The 20,001-nt window shown below is 37.0% G+C and overlaps 1 protein-coding gene across 1 annotated transcript in view; it reads right to left on the reverse strand.

Moving 5' to 3' along the window:
• The window catches only part of mnat1.L (MNAT1, CDK activating kinase assembly factor L homeolog), a 98,981-nt gene that overhangs the window by 59,209 nt on the left and 19,771 nt on the right, over positions 1–20,001 (reverse strand). The window contains 3 exon segments of the mRNA NM_001086892.2: positions 2,765–2,890; positions 16,445–16,585; positions 18,872–18,975. Coding sequence (NP_001080361.1) covers positions 2,765–2,890; positions 16,445–16,585; positions 18,872–18,975 — 371 coding nt within the window.

Raw genomic sequence — 20,001 nt, forward strand, 5'->3', positions numbered from 1 at the left:
CCTAGCAACCATGCATTGATTTGAATAAGTGGCTGGAATATGAATAGGAGAGGGCCTGAATAGAAAGATGAGTAATAAAAAGTAGCAATAACAATACATTTGTAGCCTTACAAAGCATTTGTTTTTAGATGGGGGTCAGTGACCCCCCCCCCATTTGAAAGCTGGAAAGAATCAGAATAAAAAGACTAATTCAAAAACAATAACAAATAAATAATGCAGACCAATTGAAAGGTTTTTTAGAATTGGCAATTCTATAACATATTAAAAGTGTGTGTGTAGAATGCAGCATGTGAATACCTGAATACTTATATGTCTTAACAAGGCTTTCACTGCTGGTCAGGGCTGGGTCAGACCAGTGGGGAATTGAACTGAAAATGTCCAACAACCACTGCTATAAGGAATATGGCCTTTTAATTCTCACCAATAGCTACTCTCAGCTCTTCCTACTGAAGCCAGTGGGTAGTCACAATCAATGAATGTAACTTGTTTGATTTCTGCTACTGAAAATACTGAATTGTTTACCGTAAAATAACAGTGGAAAATCTTGCATTCACATGGCGTAAAATAAAACACACCTTGATAAGTTTCCCATTAATTTTGCACCGCTTTTTTACACCATTTTTTGGCAAATTTAGTTTTACACAGCATTTACATGTTTAGTTGCATTAATGCTCATATATTTAATATAAATATGTTTGTTTTTTTTTTATTTCCTGTAGTGGGTCATGAAGTTCAAGTAATCTTTTAAGAAACAATACTCCCAGAAGCAGTTACAGGTCCTTCTGTGTGCAGAATTAATCATTAACAGTCTTCAGGCATTTAATCATTAATCTCTCTGTAACTGAAGATAATATATATATACTTTCTAAAGAAATGACGAATACTGCCATACAAGCTGCACATGTTTCAAAAGGATCTATTATAGCATTCACAAAAGCTTTAAACAAATACTATAAGGATACACCTACATCAGTGGCATATGCCTGGGTCTTTAAAACAATGTTATAAAAAAGGTAAAACTGGTACTTAAAAGGCACATATCTAAAAGAAACCTTCCTTGACTAATGTTTTCATTTTTAGTTGTGAAAATTCATGTGCACTGCTAGAGTTCATATTCAGCAAGTAGTGGATAGCAGAGACTCATTAGCATTTCTCACTTCTTACTGGTAGGGCAGTGCTTCTGAAATCACTAGTCTTTTGATCCGGTTAATTAACTACAGCGGAGGCCCAGGTTTACTTTCTCAAGTAACCCTTTGAAATCGCAGGTTAGCAACAAATTCTTTTGCATTCCAGGTAACCCACTTTGTTTCTTTAGTTGCAGGTGACCAGTGATTTTCGGAGAGAGCCTGGACCCTCAAAGTTACACCATTATTTGTGCAACTTCATAAAAATGTCTGGACCAATTACTCGAATGCAAAATGGCAGCAGTTAATTAAAGTATACGTCTTGGACCACAAATAGAAATGTATTCTACATGTGGCCTGTTATTGTCACAGATACATGTATCAGCCCAGTTCTATTTGGGAGAGATCTGTGTTGAAAACTTACCTAATGTCCAAAATATTCTTAAAGCAATGGCTAAATAAATGATTAACCAATATTTCCTATTTCTGTAGCCTTGTTATGAGCTCAAGAGGGCCCTGGTATAAAATAGCACCTCCAGTGGGGAATTGAACTGAAAATGTCCAACAACCACTGCTATAAGGATTATGGCCTTTTAATCTGCACCAATAGCTACGCTTGGCTCTTCCTACTGAAGACAGTGGGTAGTCACAATCAATGACTGTAAATTATTTGATTTCTGCTACTGAAAATACTCAATCGTTTCCTGGAATGAGTTTAGAATAACTTTTTATAACTGTGCACACAGTTGTCTAAATTATGCAATAAAGGAAACATTTATGCTGGTGCATTGTCACTCCTACATCAATGTTAAGTCTACTAGTGATTTTAAAAGTGTATACAAAGTGTTGCTCAAGGACAGTGAAGAAAATTTAACCAATCATCCTCTTGCACTTGAAAAATGGACTGCTGACTGCTGTATGTTGAAAGAGCCAGGCACTCCATACAAACATTGGAGTTAAGCATCATTTTTACCAGCAAGGCCCATTAAAATAATGGCCAGGACACAACCCTGGGCACACTGTACTTTGAATATGGGTACCAAGTCCTTTATGTGTACAGCAACAAAAAATAACATATATTCTATATAATTCACAATCATAAAATGTGAGTCAATATGAATGAATAAATAAATCGGACATGGACGGCAAAATGCAATGTACAAGTACATAAACAAGTACAAGTAGAGGGCATGCTGGAGCACAGCTGGTTTACTAGCATTAAAGTGGTTGCTCACCTTCTAAACACTTCAGTTGTTTTCAGATTGTTCACCAGAAATACTTTTTTCAATAGCTTTCCAATTGTTAATTGTTACAGTTTTTCCAAAATCTAAATTCAAAGTGTAATGTTCCTGTGACTGGTGTTTTAGTCTGGCAGCTCAGTAATTCAGGTGCAGAATCTAAACTGTTAAAATTTTGCAACATTTAGTGGATACATACTGGAGTATTAGCAACTATTGTATCCATTCTAACAGCTGCCTTTAGGAAAACCCAGGGATTCTGCTCAGCAGAGACAAAGATATGAAGTGTATCAACTAATTGTATCAATTTAGAACAGTTACAGAGTTGGTGACCAAGAGCCCCCCTCCTAGAGTTATAGACTCTTCCAATATCTATCAAAAAATTTAAGAAATCATACATACTTTCTTGATGCCAGTGGAAAATGTATCGGTCTTAAAGGATCTTGGCTTTTCCACCTGCATTTCAGCTTGCACTGACTTGCCCTTGTGTTGTGCCAGGAGGATAGAGGCAGGAAGGTGAGAGGTTTCCTGAAATGAAAAAAAGAAGCAAAATATTATATATATGTAAATAGATATAATCAAGTGAACAGTATAAAAAATAAAAAAAAATAAAACTAGGACTTTAACAGTGAAATGTCTGCTCTCACATACAGAGCACAAAAATAAATGACTTTCGTCTGGTCTTTCAAAGACTTGTTTAGAATAGTTTAACTCTAATATAATATTTTACAGTCCTGCAACATTTTAAGCATCTCCTCTAAAAATAAACCAGATGTAATTCCCTCTTGATCCCTCATGACTGGGAAGATTGAGCTCTTAAAAGGACAAGCAAACACCAACAAATGAAAAGGCCTAATGTAAATGTAATGTCCCATTTACACACACTATGTTTGTAAATTTCACTGGTATCCATCATTTACAGCCTAGGTGCAAATTAGCTGGGTGCTGATGAAGAAGCCCCACGTAAGGTGGTTATAGGCTCATTTATCAACACTTGGCAATTTTGCACCTGGTTCACAGCTCCACTTCAGTTCAGGTGGTTTGCTGAAACAATTGGGACAATAAAAATACAGCTATACAATGTATGATCACATATACACAAATGGGCCCATGTATGGCTGTACAGCTCACTTTGCATTGTAGAAAAATAGGAGACCAGATGTTATACACAAATACAGGATGAAAATCAGGGTTATACAAAACTCCAATATAGAAATATTACTTGCCCCCTTAAGTTACATTTCTCACTGTAACACATCCAACTGCTACGAGGCTGCAAAATAGGACCATAGCTATATTTTTACTCACATGGTTGCTGGCTGCCCCTCTTCAAGATGATGCCTTCAGGCAGTCCGGGCATCATTATCAATTCTCAATTATATTAAAGGAGTTGTTCACCTTCCAACACTTTTTTCAGTTCAGTTGGTTTCAGTTACTTTCTATCTTCTATTTGTTACTCTATGGGGCAAATTTACTAAAGGGCGTAGTGACTAACGTTAACATTCGCCAGTCTGACGTCATTTCAATACTTCACTGTTAACTAACGGGTGCTGGAGTAACTTCGCTAGAGAAGGAGATAGATTCTAGATAGAGATAGATTTCCACTCTTAGGCCAGGCGAAGTTTCGCTCTGGCGAAAGAGTGTTACTTCGCAAATTCACTAAGATGCACATTTTACTGAACGTTACCTCTTGTACCAGACTTGCCTTTGCCAGCTCAGACCAGACGAAGTGCATTGGAATGTATAGGGCTTCTTCCCAAAAAACCCTGGCGTCTTTTACTTTTTTCAGGGTGATAGGCTGCAAATGTCCATAGAATTTTTTTTTTCCCTCCTACATTTCCTAACATATGGCACATAAACTATACACTGGGCTAATGTGTAGGGCAATATAACAACATTATTTAATTTTATTAAGGTTCATTTGAGTTTCATTAAATGCAGTTGTAATTGATACAATAGTTTTTATTAACATGTATTTATATAGCGCCAACATATTTCACAGCACTGAAATCCCATAGATGCGAAGAAATGTATCAACTAATGTAGCAAATTGTAACAGTTTAGAATCTGCCCCGAATCACTGAGCTGCCAGACTGAAGCATCAAAAATGGGAACATTGAACTCAATTTTTGAAAAAATAAAAGATGGGATGCAATTGAAAAAAAGTCCGTATTTCTGGTGAAAAGTCTGAAAACAACTGAACAGAAAAAATATTTGGTAGATAAACAACCCAGTTAATACAAAATCCCACCCTGTAACTATAGAATGTTCCATATTTAAGCTTATTTCTAGTGAAGAATCAGTAGTGAAGTATCACAGCACTCTTGTCTTCACTGTTATATTTAAGTATGTAAAGTGAATAAAGTACTAGAAAACCATTAACTATATGTACATACTATAAAAGAAATATAAAATATTTAAGAAAACCTCAACCACTCCCTAGGTGTAAGCTTGTTCACACTGGCAACTTTATGGCTAGTACTGAAATTTAATGTTCAATTGTGACTAACCATTTTACTTAATCAACACTAACATACTTATGTGTGAATGTGATCATATTAGAGAGACTGTTCTGAGGATGCTGCATATTAGATACCAACACTGTCATATTTTAATTGCCTATAAAACATTATAAATGGGAACAGTGTTTTAGTGCATCACAGTAATGACCAGCTGCTTGGTCTTATTCTTCTGATGACATTCAAGATTTCTTGTTCCCTTCCTTCATCCAGGAGCCCACAGGACACTCCAAGTGGGCATTCCCATGGCATCACTGATGATGTTAATATAGTCTCATGCTTGCAGCATGATGTGCTGAGCTGATAATTCCAGAAAAATCTGTGTTGTCTGTGTTATCAGAAATGTCACATTATAGATTTATTCTTACCTAGTGAAAACGAGCAGATAAAAATGTACAGCCCTTATTTATATAAAGGGATTCTACCACTTATTAAAAGGTGAAAACCTTATTTTTAAGTTAACTTTTAGTATATTATAGATTAGCTAATTCTAAGAACTTTTCAATTGGCCTTCATTTTTTCTTTTTTTATATAGTTTTTTTTAATTATTTGCCTTCTTTTTCTGATTCTTACCAGCTTCCAAATAGGGGTCACTGACTTCATCTAAAAATCAACTGATCTGTAAGGCTACAAATGTATTGTTATTACTACTTTTTATAAATCATCTTTCTGTTCAGACCCTCCCATCTCAAATTGTAGACTTTCTCCAGCACATTCTTATTATTGGTTACTTGATCAGCTCACCTCTAAATGGTCACACCACAAAGACCACATCATACCCCTTATGCTTTGTAACAACCCTCATGCTCTGTATTATTTTAGCATAATTGTATAAAAAGTAATCTGATAAGACAGTAGTTCTATTAGACAACCAATTGTGATGAGACACAAGTTTTCATACTTAACATGTTTCTTTGATTAAAAGGACAGGTAGACCTTAAAATGGGTAGTAACGCCACTCAAATGTATATAATTTAATTCAATTCAGAATGGAGAATGTTTTCTTGTAGCACTTTACTAGAGACCCTATATGAAGGACATTGGCTACTATTGAGGTCTAGGTCAGTGCTGTACAATTTTTGAGGTACCGAGGGCCGGATAGAGGAGGGCCGATAATGGAAGCCAGAGTTAACCACTCCCTCTTTTTAAACCACACCCACTTCAAACCACACCCATGTTACCACAAGACCATGACCATATTAATTATGGTAGCACAACAAAAAACCAAATGGTTGGTGCCCACTGCAGGGATATCACTTATCACTCATGTGAAAAAAAAGTCATATTAAGACATACCCTTAAATCCACAAGCCTCCATCTCCCCTGTGATTTACACAGCATCCCTCCAGCACATGATTAAACACCTTAGGGGCCATAAGTACGGATACCTTTTAAAGCTTACACGTGGTAAGCAGGCACAGCAGCCAGACTTTCATATAAGGGGCCACAAAAGGGGAGGTCCGCAGACTGCCAGTTGGACAGCACTGGTCTAGATGAAATTGGACTCTTATAATGCATTCTGTGATTTGATTTAGCTAATAATTTGATTGAACATTTGGTGGGAGGAGGAGCATTGTGTGGGAGAAAGGGTCTATGTGATCCGAAAGAGGTTGTAGAATAAAAAGTGGCAGCACAGTTCTGCAGTTCGTGTGGCTCCCTTCATCCTCTCCTACTCATATTTCAGGCTCTTATTCAAATCGATGCATGGTTGCTAGGATAATTTGGATCCCCAGATTGCTAAAACTGCAAATTGGACAGCTACTAAATAAAAAGCTAAACAACTTAAAAAACACAAATCATAATAAATGAAAACCAGCAGCAAACTGTCTCAGAATATCACTCGCTACATCATACTAATGTCAATTTAAAGTTGAAGAACCCTATTAACAAAATTGAAACTTGCCAGTGATTTAATTAGGGACTTTTGATTTTAGGAGGTTGTGCCCATGTATGGATTGGGCTACAGGGGGGCCGAAATAAGTTGGCTGATTTTAGCCCTACCGTGGTCATTAGCCTTTTTTTTCTACATTCAAAAGTGTTGAATCTGCTTGGTGCAAACAGACTCAATGGATTTTGGCGAAGCAACGCAAGTCACTGCATTTTGAGCCGAAATCTACTGAAGTCTGTTTGCACCAAACTGATTAAGTGAGAAAAAGAGAAGAGGCTACTGCCCACGGTAGGGCTGAAATCAGTCAGCGTATTTTAGCTATCTGATTTTGGCCCCATGTGGCCCTAGCCTATTATGCCTAGATACTTTTGGTAATTAAGTATATTTCAAAGAGAATGCTAAAGTGCTGGGAGCAATTTTAAAAGTAAAATGAAACGGTTACATAAGGTCACCTCCTGTTCTCTATTAAGTTTTTACAGTTTTTTGTATTCTTATTTGAAATAAAAACTAGATTTAAAAAAAGTGAAAGCAAATAACTCTTGGCACACAAGACACAGACCACAAAACAGCACCAGACAATGAATGGTAACAGCTGGAACTTGGCACAAAAATGCTCTCTTGAGGTCTGCTTCATGTGCACCAGACAGGGCACTCCTCATTGATTAAACAACACAAGCGTTGACAGGTAGGCATTGTTTTTTTATTTTGTTTATTTTTTTGAGGGGAGCAGTGTTCAAACCCCCCCATGTGCCACAGGGATTAGAGATGGCCACTGTATCCATGAAATGTGCTAAACACTGCAAAAAAAAGGCTTATTAACTTTTAAGCACATAACAAAGGTGACCATTAACGGGTCAATAAAAACGATCACCTTTGCCCCTCCACACTGAAAATTGTGTGATGTGGCCCTCATTTGCTGGATCTCCATGGCCACACTATTCTCTTCGTGCAACAAAGATAAATTTAAAGAATCCTGAATGCATGCATGTATGGTACTGTCCAAAGAATTATTTTGAACAATAAGCACATTGGGCAGTTTTCTGGCAGTTTTTGGCTAGACAAATTGTCTGGAATCAGCAGCCTTGTGACTTCATATTATGTTCTATAGGCTCATACACAAATGTTGAGGCCAGCGCACACCAATTGTGGTATGCACAAAGAATTTTGTATTAATTATAACCTGACCACACCGTTTTTGAAAACTGTTTAAATAAGTTTAAAATGTGAGCACACAGCTGAGAAAGTATTAGAAGAAACATTGCTCCACAACCATAAGGTTTAGGGGATAAAATAATTTGCATATGAATATATGAAAACATTTTAATAACATGTTAAATTAGATATTATGCAAAATAGAATATACCATCTATGCCATGGAAAATTGAAAAGGAACAAGAAAAAAAAATAAGAATGTCAGCACTTTCTCACTAACCACGGATCAACAGATTTAATAAAGGATGGGGTGGTAAGCACAGCTAAGCCTTCCAAAATGAGCAGCGCATCCATTACAATTTTAATAGTAATTCTATCCAAAACAATTAAGAAAGGATTTTGAACTAAAAAAATATAAACAATGGCTATATTAAAGAGCCACTACAACTGGCTTTTTGATTTGTGCTTAGTATTAGGTAGGTCAATGTACAGATTAGAGAGAGAGAGAGAGAGAGAGAGAGAGAGAGAGAGAGAGATATATATATATATATATATATACACACTTTCCAAGTGTGCACCTATAAATATAATTTTACTTTGCCTTCACTTTTTTTACATTTTTTTAAAAAATGGGCATTGGTTTGGGCAATCACTCTCTCTTAAAAGCCGCAAGCTAGTGGTTGGGGAGGATCTAAGCCTTCCGACTGAAACGAAGGTTCAGCAGACATTTACTTCAAATAATGCTATTATGCAGAGAGGCACAAGATCCTTTATACTATGACCAGAGGTAAACAAGTTAGGGACCACCGTGTGGGGTTAACCTTGACGTGGTATGATGGCTTATCAACTTTATGATCATAACTTTGTAACTAAAAACCTCTGTCTTTGTGAACACATGCACTTGCATATATACTGAATCTTAAGCTGGCCATAGACGCAAAGATCTGGTCGTACGAATCGAGGATTCGTACGGTTTTCGGAACATGTGTGGAGAGTCCCGACATTTTTCGTCCGGCGGAGATCAGTCGTTTGGTCGATCGGACAGGTTAGAAAATTTCTGTCGGCTGCCAAAAATATCTCTGCGTGTATTGCCGATCGTACGATTTTCAGTGGGAGACTGTCACTAGCTTTGGTTGGACATAGATATCGTACGATTGCTGTCAGGGGCAGAACATTGCTGATCTGTTCTTTAACTAATCTGACTGGTAAGACTTTGATCTGAATGGTTAGTGGTGGGTCGGGAGATGGGAAAGTCCGATCGTACGATGATTCGTACGATCGGATCTTTGCATCTATGGCCAGCTTTAGACAGGGACCCAGGGAATGTGCACTTATTAACTTTAATATATTTTTACTTAGCCTTAGGAGTGCCCTTTTTGTGTTAGAAATCAACACAGGCCTCTCTTGGCTAGGCTACAGTAGTGTATGCAAAAAGACACCCCTAGTAATTTAAAGAGACAAAATACAGTTTTTCTTAACTAGAAATACAGCTCTTCTATTGAAGACAACGTGCTTTCTGCACTAGAGATGTGGCCACCGTCACCTAGTTTGGAGCACAGAAAAGGCAAGCATGTGGTGGAGGTGGCATCGGGTCAGCTGCCTCAGAAAGCATGGAGCACATAAATGCCCCAGGACCACTTTTCTCTATGTGATATCTTACAATATGTTACATGAATAACACAATTACAAAGTCCCCTAGCATTTCAGAACCAGTCACACTCACCTTCTAAGTACCGTTGGTTGGTCCTTAACTGTATTTCAAGAAAATTATTTTCAGTTCAGTATATGTATTTATAATAAGTATGTTTATTGAATGTGGGTGTATCATCAACACCAGGAGGTAGCTTAGAACAGCCTCTCTTCGGGTCAAGACACATAACGATGTAGCCCAAAGTGGACCCTAATGGCACTTTTAGGGTTAAGAAGGATTCGGCCGAATCTATATATCTATCTATCTATCTATCTATCTATCTATCTATCTATCTATCTATCTATCTATCTATCTATCTATCTATCTATCTATATATATATATATATATATATATAGTGGTGTGAAAAACTATTTGCCCCCTTCCTGATTTCTTATTCTTTTGCATGTTTGTCACACAAAATGTTTCTGATCATCAAACACATTTAACTATTAGTCAAAGATAACACAAGTAAACACAAAATGCAGTTTTTAAATGAGGGTTTTTATTATTTAGGGAGAAAAGAAATCCAAACCTGTGTGAAAAAGTAATTGCCCCCTGAACCTAATAACTGGTTGGGCCACCCTTAGCAGCAATAACTGCAATCAAGCGTTTGCGATAACTTGCAACGAGTCTTTTACAGCGCTCTGGAGGAATTTTGGCCCACTCATCTTTGCAGAATTGTTGTAATTCAGCTTTATTTGAGGGTTTTCTAGCATGAACCGCCTTTTTAAGGTCATGCCACAACATCTCAATAGGATTCAGGTCAGGACTTTGACTAGGCCTCTCCAAAGTCTTCATTTTGTTTTTCTTCAGCCATTCAGAGGTGGATTTGCTGGTGTGTTTTGGGTCATTGTCCTGCTGCAGCACCCAAGATCGCTTCAGCTTGAGTTGACGAACAGATGGCCGGACATTCTCCTTCAGGATTTTTTGGTAGACAGTAGAATTCATGGTTCCATCTATCACAGCAAGTCTTCCAGGTCCTGAAGCAGCAAAACAACCCCAGACCATCACACTACCACCACCATATTTTACTGTTGGTATGATGTTCTTTTTCTGAAATGCTGTGTTACTTTTACGCCAGATGTAACGGGACGCGCACCTTCCAAAAAGTTCAACTTTTGTCTCGTCGGTCCACAAGGTATTTTCCCAAAAGTCTTGGCAATCATTGAGATGTTTTTTAGCAAAATTGAGACGAGCCTTAATGTTCTTTTTGCTTAAAAGTGGTTTGCGCCTTGGAAATCTGCCACGCAGGCCGTTTTTGCCCAGTCTCTTTCTTATGGTGGAGTCGTGAACACTGACCTTAATTGAGGCAAGTGAGGCCTGCAGTTCTTTAGATGTTGTCCTGGGGTCTTTTGTGGCCTCTCGGATGAGTTGTCTCAGCGCTCTTGGGGTAATTTTGGTCGGCCGGCCACTCCTGGGAAGGTTCACCACTGTTCCATGTTTTTGCCATTTGTGGATAATGGCTCTCACTGTGGTTCGCTGGAGTCCCAAAGCTTTAGAAATGGCTTTATAACCTTTGAAATTGAACTCAGGTGTGATAAACCACAGTTAAGTTATTTTTTAACAAGGGGGGCAGTCACTTTTTCACACAGGCCCATGTAGATTTGGAGTTTTTTTTCTCCCTTAATAACGTAAACCTTCATTTAAAAACTGCATTTTGTGTTCAATTATGTTATCTTTGACTAATAGTTAACGGTTTTTGATGAGCAGAAACATTTAAGTGTGACAAACATGCAAAAGTGCAAAAGAATAAGAAATCAGGAAGGGGGCAAATAGTTTTTCACACCACTGTATGTATGTATGTATGTATGTATGTATGTGTATGTATGTATATATATATATATATATATATATATATATATATATATATATATATATATATATATATATATATATATATATATATATATATATAACCCCTTTTAATAAGTACACAGTTTCTAGTGGTTCATTTTATTTCCCTAATGCTGCATTTTAACATTAAACGATCTAAGCAGGGTAAATACATCAAATTCATGTCATTTTATGCACGGGGCTATAAGGGATATATAAAAGCATCCCTATCAGGTATAAGTGTAGGTTTCAAGACCACCAGCGAAGGAATCAAGTTCACAGGACCCTCTTTGTTTAAATTCAGTAATGCGCAAAGGCCTTTTATACGCAACAGTGGAGCCTGTTGGACTGAGAAATTGTGGAATGAATGGAGAGCACATTACAACAAAATTAAATTATCGGTTAATTATAGTCTTCTCAAAAGCAAGTGCACACTATAAATCAGTTGTTACTTAATTTCAGGAGCAGGTTATTAACCACTTATAACCATGGAAGAGCACAGTAAATTATTAGCTTTATTATGATCACCTGTATTATGATAGGGGTGGTTTATCAGTCACTCAGTCTGAGGATTCGATCACCATGTTACGCTCTGGAACTAGGGATATTCAAGCAGATTGAAGGACACCACATCTGACTGCTTCACAACAGGGCAGATTTATCAAAGGTCGAAGTGAAGGTTCGAAGTTAAAAACTTTGAATTTCGAAGTAATTTTTGGGTACTTCGACCATCGAATAGTCCAACTTCTATTCGAAGTTGAAAAAAACGTTGAAATTCGAATATCGAAATTTATCATGTACTGTCTCTTTAAAACTTCGACTTCGAACATTCGTCGCCTAAAAGCTGCCAAAGTGCTGTTTTAGCCTATGGGGGAGCTCCTAGAACCTGCATGGAAGTAATTGGGGGAGTTTGGAAGATGGAAGGTCGGAGTTAAAAAAAACTTCGAATCGAAGTAGATCGAAGGCGCAATTCCTTCGATCGTATGATTGGAAGTAGGTCGAATACTGACCACTTCGACCCCAATTCGGTTGGTCTTTTTGAATACGAGTTTCGAAGTTTTTTCAATTCGAAACTCGACCCTTGATAAATATGCCCCCTAATGTGATAGGGGTTCTGTGCATGTCACCGCTGATGCACTGCATTTTAAATGGGGGCTAATAGTACATTTATTGTATATGTTCAATCCAGGAGCTAGGATGCCGATAATTCTGCTGCTAAGCTATGGTATGAGCTAGTTGAAACATGTATGTATGTACGTACATTTTTATTTATATAGAGCTTATACATTAAATTAACAAACTGAGGTCAACACAAAAATAAATACAGAGTACAGATTCAAGATTAAAGGGGTAGTCCACCTTTAAAGGAGAATTCAACCTGTGGGGGAAAAAACCCATACCCCCCACCCCAGGTAGACCCTTCTCCCTCCTCCCCTCAGGCTAACTACCCTCCGGGGAAATGCCCCATACCCATACTTACCCTTGGAGCAGTTTGCCGGTATGCAACATTTCCCGGGGGGTAGTTAGCCTGGGGGGAGGAGGGACAGGGGTCTACCTGGGGTGGGTCGTATGGGTTTTTTTCCCCACAGGTTGAATTTGCCTTTGAATTAACTTTTTATATGATGTAGACATTGATATTCTATGACCATCTGTATTTGGTATTTATACTATTGTATGTGTTTTTTTTTATTTACTTTTTGTTCAACAGCTCTCTTTGGAATTTTATCAGATATCAAGTTGCTAGGGTCCCATTTAACCTAGTAGCCAGGCAGCAGTGTAAATGAATAGAAGACATCTTGAAGAGAGAGAAGAGTAATAAAAAGTAACAATAAAAATGTAGCCCCAGAGAGCAAACGGTTTTTTTTTTGCCTGCCAAGTCAGTAACCAATATTTTATTGCCGAAATATGCCGAAGGAAAGGCAAATAATTTAAAAACTATTTTTAAAAAAATCGAAAAGTTGCTCTAAGAATTAAGAATGTAACATTTTAAAACTCAAATTAAACTACTTCTTAAAGAGGCATATTTATCAAGGTTTGATTAGTAAATTTGAATTAGAATTTTCGAGTTTCCAAATTCACACATTCAAATTTTAACCCCCCTATTCGAATGTGAGATTTATCACACCTCGACTATGGAAACGGTCCAAATTCGAATATTCGCCACCTAAATCCTGCCGAGTTCATGTACAACTCAATGGCAGAGGTCCGTTAAGCCACTTGGTGTTGTTAATAGCCTTCCTGACATCCAAGTTGTTGTTTTTTTCCAGGAGAAAAACTTGATTCGTACGAATGGAATACGAATCGCATACCATTTGATCAAATATCAGACATTCAAATTTTTTCTTAAATAATCTTCATGAATTCTAAAAATGAATTCTAAATTCGACCTTTGATAAATGGGCCTCCCAGTGTTACATATTAAAGAGACAAGAGGAAGTGTGTCTCTGCTCTGTAGAGCATACAAACTGGGTGGATAATGCACATACAAAAATAGCTAGATATTAAGTGCTACAGTTTACATTGGTGTTCACACAGAGAGAGTTGATCAAACAGAAACAATTTTAGAATATATATCACGGGAATAAACTGCTGAGGAGGAAAGCATTTTGCAGAAGATAGCTACATACATAATGTTGGAAAAAGGAAAAATGAAAGATAATATTAGGAAACACTTCTTTTTAGGACGGGGATAAATAATTGAGCATGCCAATAGATGTATTTGGGCTACTAATTAAAGGAATTTCAACACATGATATAATGCAATTTGAAAGCCTAAAAATAAAATATATTTGCATTATGTGATGGGCAGCGAAAGGGGCTTTTTCTTTCATCAAATTCTAAAATTTTAGATTTAAATAGAAATTTCTATATTATTCTATCCAGCTCCAAAGATCTGCTTGCAACTCATAGCAATACATACATACAAGTTCCTACAGTTTAAAAAAAGTGATTTCAGACATGTACTGCAAAGGTAAGAAAGTTCACAAAATTCTAATTTGTTAATGTTACAAAATAACATGAGATATGAGCAAAAGTTTTCCTTTTAACAATTGAAAATAAGTACTATATTTCTTCCTATGCACAAATTCTGGGACAGCAATGTCACATAGGTTAATTGGTGTGGTATTTATCACGATGATTAATTAAAATAGACACATAAAGGAAAATGGTACTTTCCTGTCATCCAAAACTAGCTTAGGCACTCGGTGCTGTTCAGCATTCTGATGCTCTATCAGTTACATCTTAAATTCTGAACATTCTCTCCTCGCATACCTACACTACATGGGATCTTTAAGCTGTAGAGATCTTGCAGCTGTCTTCTACGTGTTTGTCATTAGAGTCTTTTAATCAGTATTCATAATCTCATTTTGCAAGTACCTCCCTATTACTAGCACTCTTCTCACAATATAAAAACTTTTATTTAGGTAAATGCGCAATTTGAGGGGGGAGATTTACAATCACAAAGACAGCAGCAGAAGCACAGCCTGAACTAGGGGTGCCTAGTCAGCAAAGCTGGGGGGTCGCCAGGCACGGCTTCTCTGCCGCCTACCCCTAGTTCAGTCCCCTCTCTCTACGTCCATTAGCACATGTGCGCAAGTGGTAGTTCGGGCATGTATGCATGGACAATTTGCACGTATGCACGTTTCCAGCCGGCGCCGCGACCGACCAGGTTGTCAAGGGCACCTGGCCAGCCTGGCCCAGCTCTGAGCACAAGTACCCAAATCAACCAACAAAAATTAGTTTAATTTAGTCCAAGACTGACTCATCACTGATTGGTTGCTACGGGTAACTGCACTGCTGTAAACATGAGCTTTTGTTATTGATTAGTATTGGTATCCTGATTATTTTCATATGCCCAGCAACTTTTAAACAGCTCTGCCCAATGACCTCAAATAACAACAAGGGCAAAATGAGGGCATGTCCAATAAACATGGAGTAGCAATTGGTGCCACGCTGTAGTTTCCTACGTGTGTGGCACCAATTGCTGCTCCCTGAACCCTACCATATCTCCAAACAGCAGATCCTTCTGAGAAGTCCAGACCTTTGCCTTGGAATATGATGTGCTTTTGATGCTGAACTGTTTGTGAGTAGGCAGTTGGCATTCTGTGATTGTTTTTAAAATATTTATTATACTATTATTTTTTCTTTTATCTCCACTTCATGTAATGAGTAATGAATGAACTGCGGAACACAAAGCAAATATGACATACAAGCTGAGCATTGACTGTTTGTAAGTACATGCTTAAAAGGGAAGCCTGATTTGTGTGTGCATCATGGGTGGATCAAAATAACCTTTTTTTCTGAACACCTTTTAACCCTTTTGTGGCTGGATTGCCCTTATCAGACAACATAAAACAATATTACCCTATGTGCGCTTCGTTCTCTTTTAGATATATTGCAGCACTGACCAACTTTGTGTGAGAGTTGGAATTAAGGAAGCAGCGGAGATACTAAGTGAAGTGGCGCGGTATTGATAAAAGCCACTCCCAGTGCTTTTAATTGCCTACATTTCTCTAAAGTTCATAAATCATTTTACAAGCACTGGCAATGTGACTACAACTAACCGCGTATATTGTAACAAATAAGAAATATGTTGGTGCCTTGCCAATTTAATTTTCTCCACTCCATAAACATATATCATCCTATTGGCGTGCATAACAACTGTCCAAATATCTTCAGTTGAGCAAATTGGGCAAAACAAGCCTACACAGCCAACTGGACAGCAATAAAAATGAAACCGTTATGCCAGAGAAATTTCGCATAAAAGACTTCTGTTAGGAACTACAACTTCCAGCATGCTAAACCAGCAAACAAGTTCAGAAAGGTCTTCAGAAAAACTGGAGTTCGCCAGTTTCACATTCCTGACCTTTCCAAAGCACTAATATTTCTTTAAAAAAAAAAAGGATCTGGCTATGATCCAACGAACTGGTCACAGAGTATATTTCTTGAGGTATAATTTTACCATCTGAAACAGAGACGTATTCATTCAAAGACATACCAGCTGGTCCAGGAGTTCTTGCTTATTCTTTCTTTTCATCATTTGCTGGAATTGCTCTTCTTTCTGAAGATGAAGCCTCCTCTGCTCATTTTCATGTTTCTCCATTTCCAAAGCTTCCTCCAGTTCTTCTTGCTCCCTTGTCTATATAAAAGCAAAAGTACAGGGGTACTCACATTTACGGTCACTAGACAAAGCCAAGCCTTAGTTTCAGAAAACAGTAAACTGTGAAGAAGGCAGGTGCCAATGCGATATGTGACGAATTGCTTCTTTGCTTTGTATAGTGTTTTTTTGTGAGCTCTTTTATAGGGGTTATTCACTTTTTGTGGAGTCATACCAATGTGGTGGGACTTAGCAAAATAAGTACTTTCCCAAATACATTATTGTATCAAAAATTAGTAGGGATTGGGTATGCACAGTAGCTATTTAATCTGCATTTGCACAGGCTAGGGAGGGGGGACAGTGATGACATTCCCTACTGGACTTAGTCCTGGTAAAAATAAAATTATTATCATTATAAACAATCCATTTTTGACATAATGCATTTGAGAAAGTACTTCTTTTGCAGTACTACCATTTTGGTAGGATTGGGAGCCTGAAGTAATGCTGACAAGCAGAGAGAGAATTCAAGTCCAAGAATTCATTGCTTCACAGTGGAATAAGAGAGGTTGGTTGACTTTTAATTTGTAAATTAATGCATCTTAATGCATCTTCCTTTAGTACATAAGGCCAAATGAATTAAATCATGTGAAAAAGGAGGGTATATTTCCCTTTATTTAAGAGTGGGAGTTAGGGGAGGTAAGGATTGATAGTAATATTCCACAGTGAATTTGCTGCCAAGCAATTTTTGAACATTGTTTGCATTTCCTAGGAAAACTCTCTTTTTGTGGTTTCTAAAGCTAAATTCTTTTTTGCCCAAATCCATTTCTATAATAAGACAAATGAGTCTAAATACCAGAAAAATTACCTATTTTTTATAGTGTAGAGAAACAGAATATTTTATGTGCAGAAATACAACTTATTTACAACTGATGCTTCATGTCTCCATGATGCTGAATGTCTCTTAAGTGTACATATGCAAATTAGGGTTTGGATTTGGTTTGGAAATTTGGCAAAATCCGAAAATAGTGGATTTGGTGCATCCCTAATAAATATGTATAGTTTTATGGATATTACTTGCTTGTATATAACAAAACCCAAAAAAGCATTATGCTATCAAATTATCAAAGCAATGCACTAGAACCCAGCATACTTGTAGGGTGAAAATCCACGAACAGTAAGTTAACTTGTGAAAATGAATTCTAGAAGTTTTTAGACATTGCTGTCACATTTCTCGCCTCAAAGCTAGCCTCTAGAATTAATTTTCACAAGTTTGCTTGAACAGAAAGATTAGAGATTATATAGCTTTCAGGTTGCTGGGCATCAGTGATCTTAGCAACCAGAAACCATTTTACATTTCAGCTTGTAGAGAAGGAGAACAGATATGAAAATATTCTAGAAAAAAAAAAATAGAAAAAGAGCAACAACTGTAAATTAAAAAAAAAAAACACATCAAATTTACTGTACATTTGAATGCAAATAGTCCTCTACAACCTAACCTTGTTATCACTCTGACCCTGAAAGCATAATTGTGTTATTGTTCAAAAAAGTGGCAGTAAGCATTTTCAAGTATAATGTGGATACACTGACAGGGTCAGAGTAATTAGGTTAGACTACGAAGGGGTATTAGTGGGTATTTTCTCACAGGCCTCATGTGCCATAGCCCTTTTGCTCACTAAACATTTTGTCTCCAAAACAATCTCACAAGGCAACTGCGGTTAACTACACGCTGCATGTATTTTACCACATTAATGCCTGTGTGAAGAGAACCTGTGACATTTTGTCACTGTTAAGGAGATTACTTGTGGGTCACAAAATGTGCCATATCCCTGTGCCCTAAAGTCATTCCATAAAACAAACTTCCTGTTAAAGCAGATAACCAGACTTTGCAGATGTACTGGGATTTCTTATACAGCAATTGTCTATAAAAAGTCATACAATTGCTTTGATAATAATCAGTTTATTGACAAGCTGCTCAGTACTCCCAACTCTGTAAAAATATTTCTTTAGTATTCGATGATGCATTGGAATTAGGCATTCAGAAATAATGTGAGCGTTCAGGCTGGAAATGTATATATAACTGACAACACATTTCTGTGGCTACTCTGCAAATTGACACAGTAACTTTCACTGACAGGTTGCATCCTTAACAAATAAATAATGCAACATATGCTGACATTCATAATTTGTTTCACAGACAAATGCACACACCCAAGACTTTGATAAATCCAACACAAAGCATGATGTCACTAGATAAACACCACCGAAACACAAACAAACACACACAAAAATTAGAGCTGTAAGTGATAACAAAGAAGGTATTATACAAACCATTTTTATCTTGTTTCTTTGGATTGTGTCTTTGTTTTCCTTTTGATACATATCTATTTTTCTTCTGGTATTGTCAAGATCTACATTGTTGGTCAAATTTAACACTGCAGAGTAGAAATACAAATAAAGCCATTAGCTGATAATAGTTAAGTGCATCGGTGTTAGAACAGAGAAACAATAGTTAGGTATAAGGACTTTAGGGCAGACAGAGTGTATGCTCCGCTGTTTCTCAATCTGCATATTTTTTGCAGACTGAGAAAAGTGGATTTGCCCTGTGCCCCATCTCTACTGATTTTTTTTTAAGATCCGCTTGTATGCAATCACATGAGGTGGAGGTCAGCCAGAAATGTCTCTGTCTGCCTTTGCCCTAAGGGTACATGTTAAATTAAAAAATTCCTTTACAAACATGCTGGCTGAAAAAGAACAAGTGTGTGGGTGTTTAGAGGTCTCAAAAATATATATATATATATATATATATATATATATATATATATATATATATATATATATATATATATATATATATATATATATATATATATATATATATATATATATATATATATATATATATATATATATATATATATATATATATATATATATATATATATATATATATATATATATATATATATATATATATATATATACACATGCAAGCAAGACAATCCATTGTGGCGGTCCAGCTCCACAGAGGCTGTACTGTGGAAAGATATTTAATTGTAGTGGAAATCTTAGGAAGGACGCAGCAGCAACGCTACCCGTCTGTGTAAAGAATTCCTAGGGGGGTTGCCTGCCGCAACAGGAGCAAGGGAGCCTTTGACCAAAGGACTGAGAGAATCTGAGTCACAGAGGAACTGACAAAAGCTAGGATCCCTCAAAGGTGTATAAGTACACGTGTCCCCCCCAACAAGGGTTGCCACCTGGCCGGTATTTTACCGGCCTGGCCAGTAAATTATGGTTGATACCAATGTTATTAATAGGGAAAAAAGATAAATATATAGGAAGGCCAGTATTTTTTTTCCACAAAAGGTGGCAACCCTACATATGTATTTGTAGTTTGCATATTTATACAAAAAAGCCCCTATCTCTTCTGCTGATTCAAGGATTTGTGGAATGGGAACTCT

The sequence above is a fragment of the Xenopus laevis genome, chromosome 8L, assembly GCF_017654675.1.
Source record: "Xenopus laevis strain J_2021 chromosome 8L, Xenopus_laevis_v10.1, whole genome shotgun sequence".
Classification (NCBI taxonomy): Eukaryota; Metazoa; Chordata; class Amphibia; order Anura; family Pipidae; genus Xenopus; species Xenopus laevis.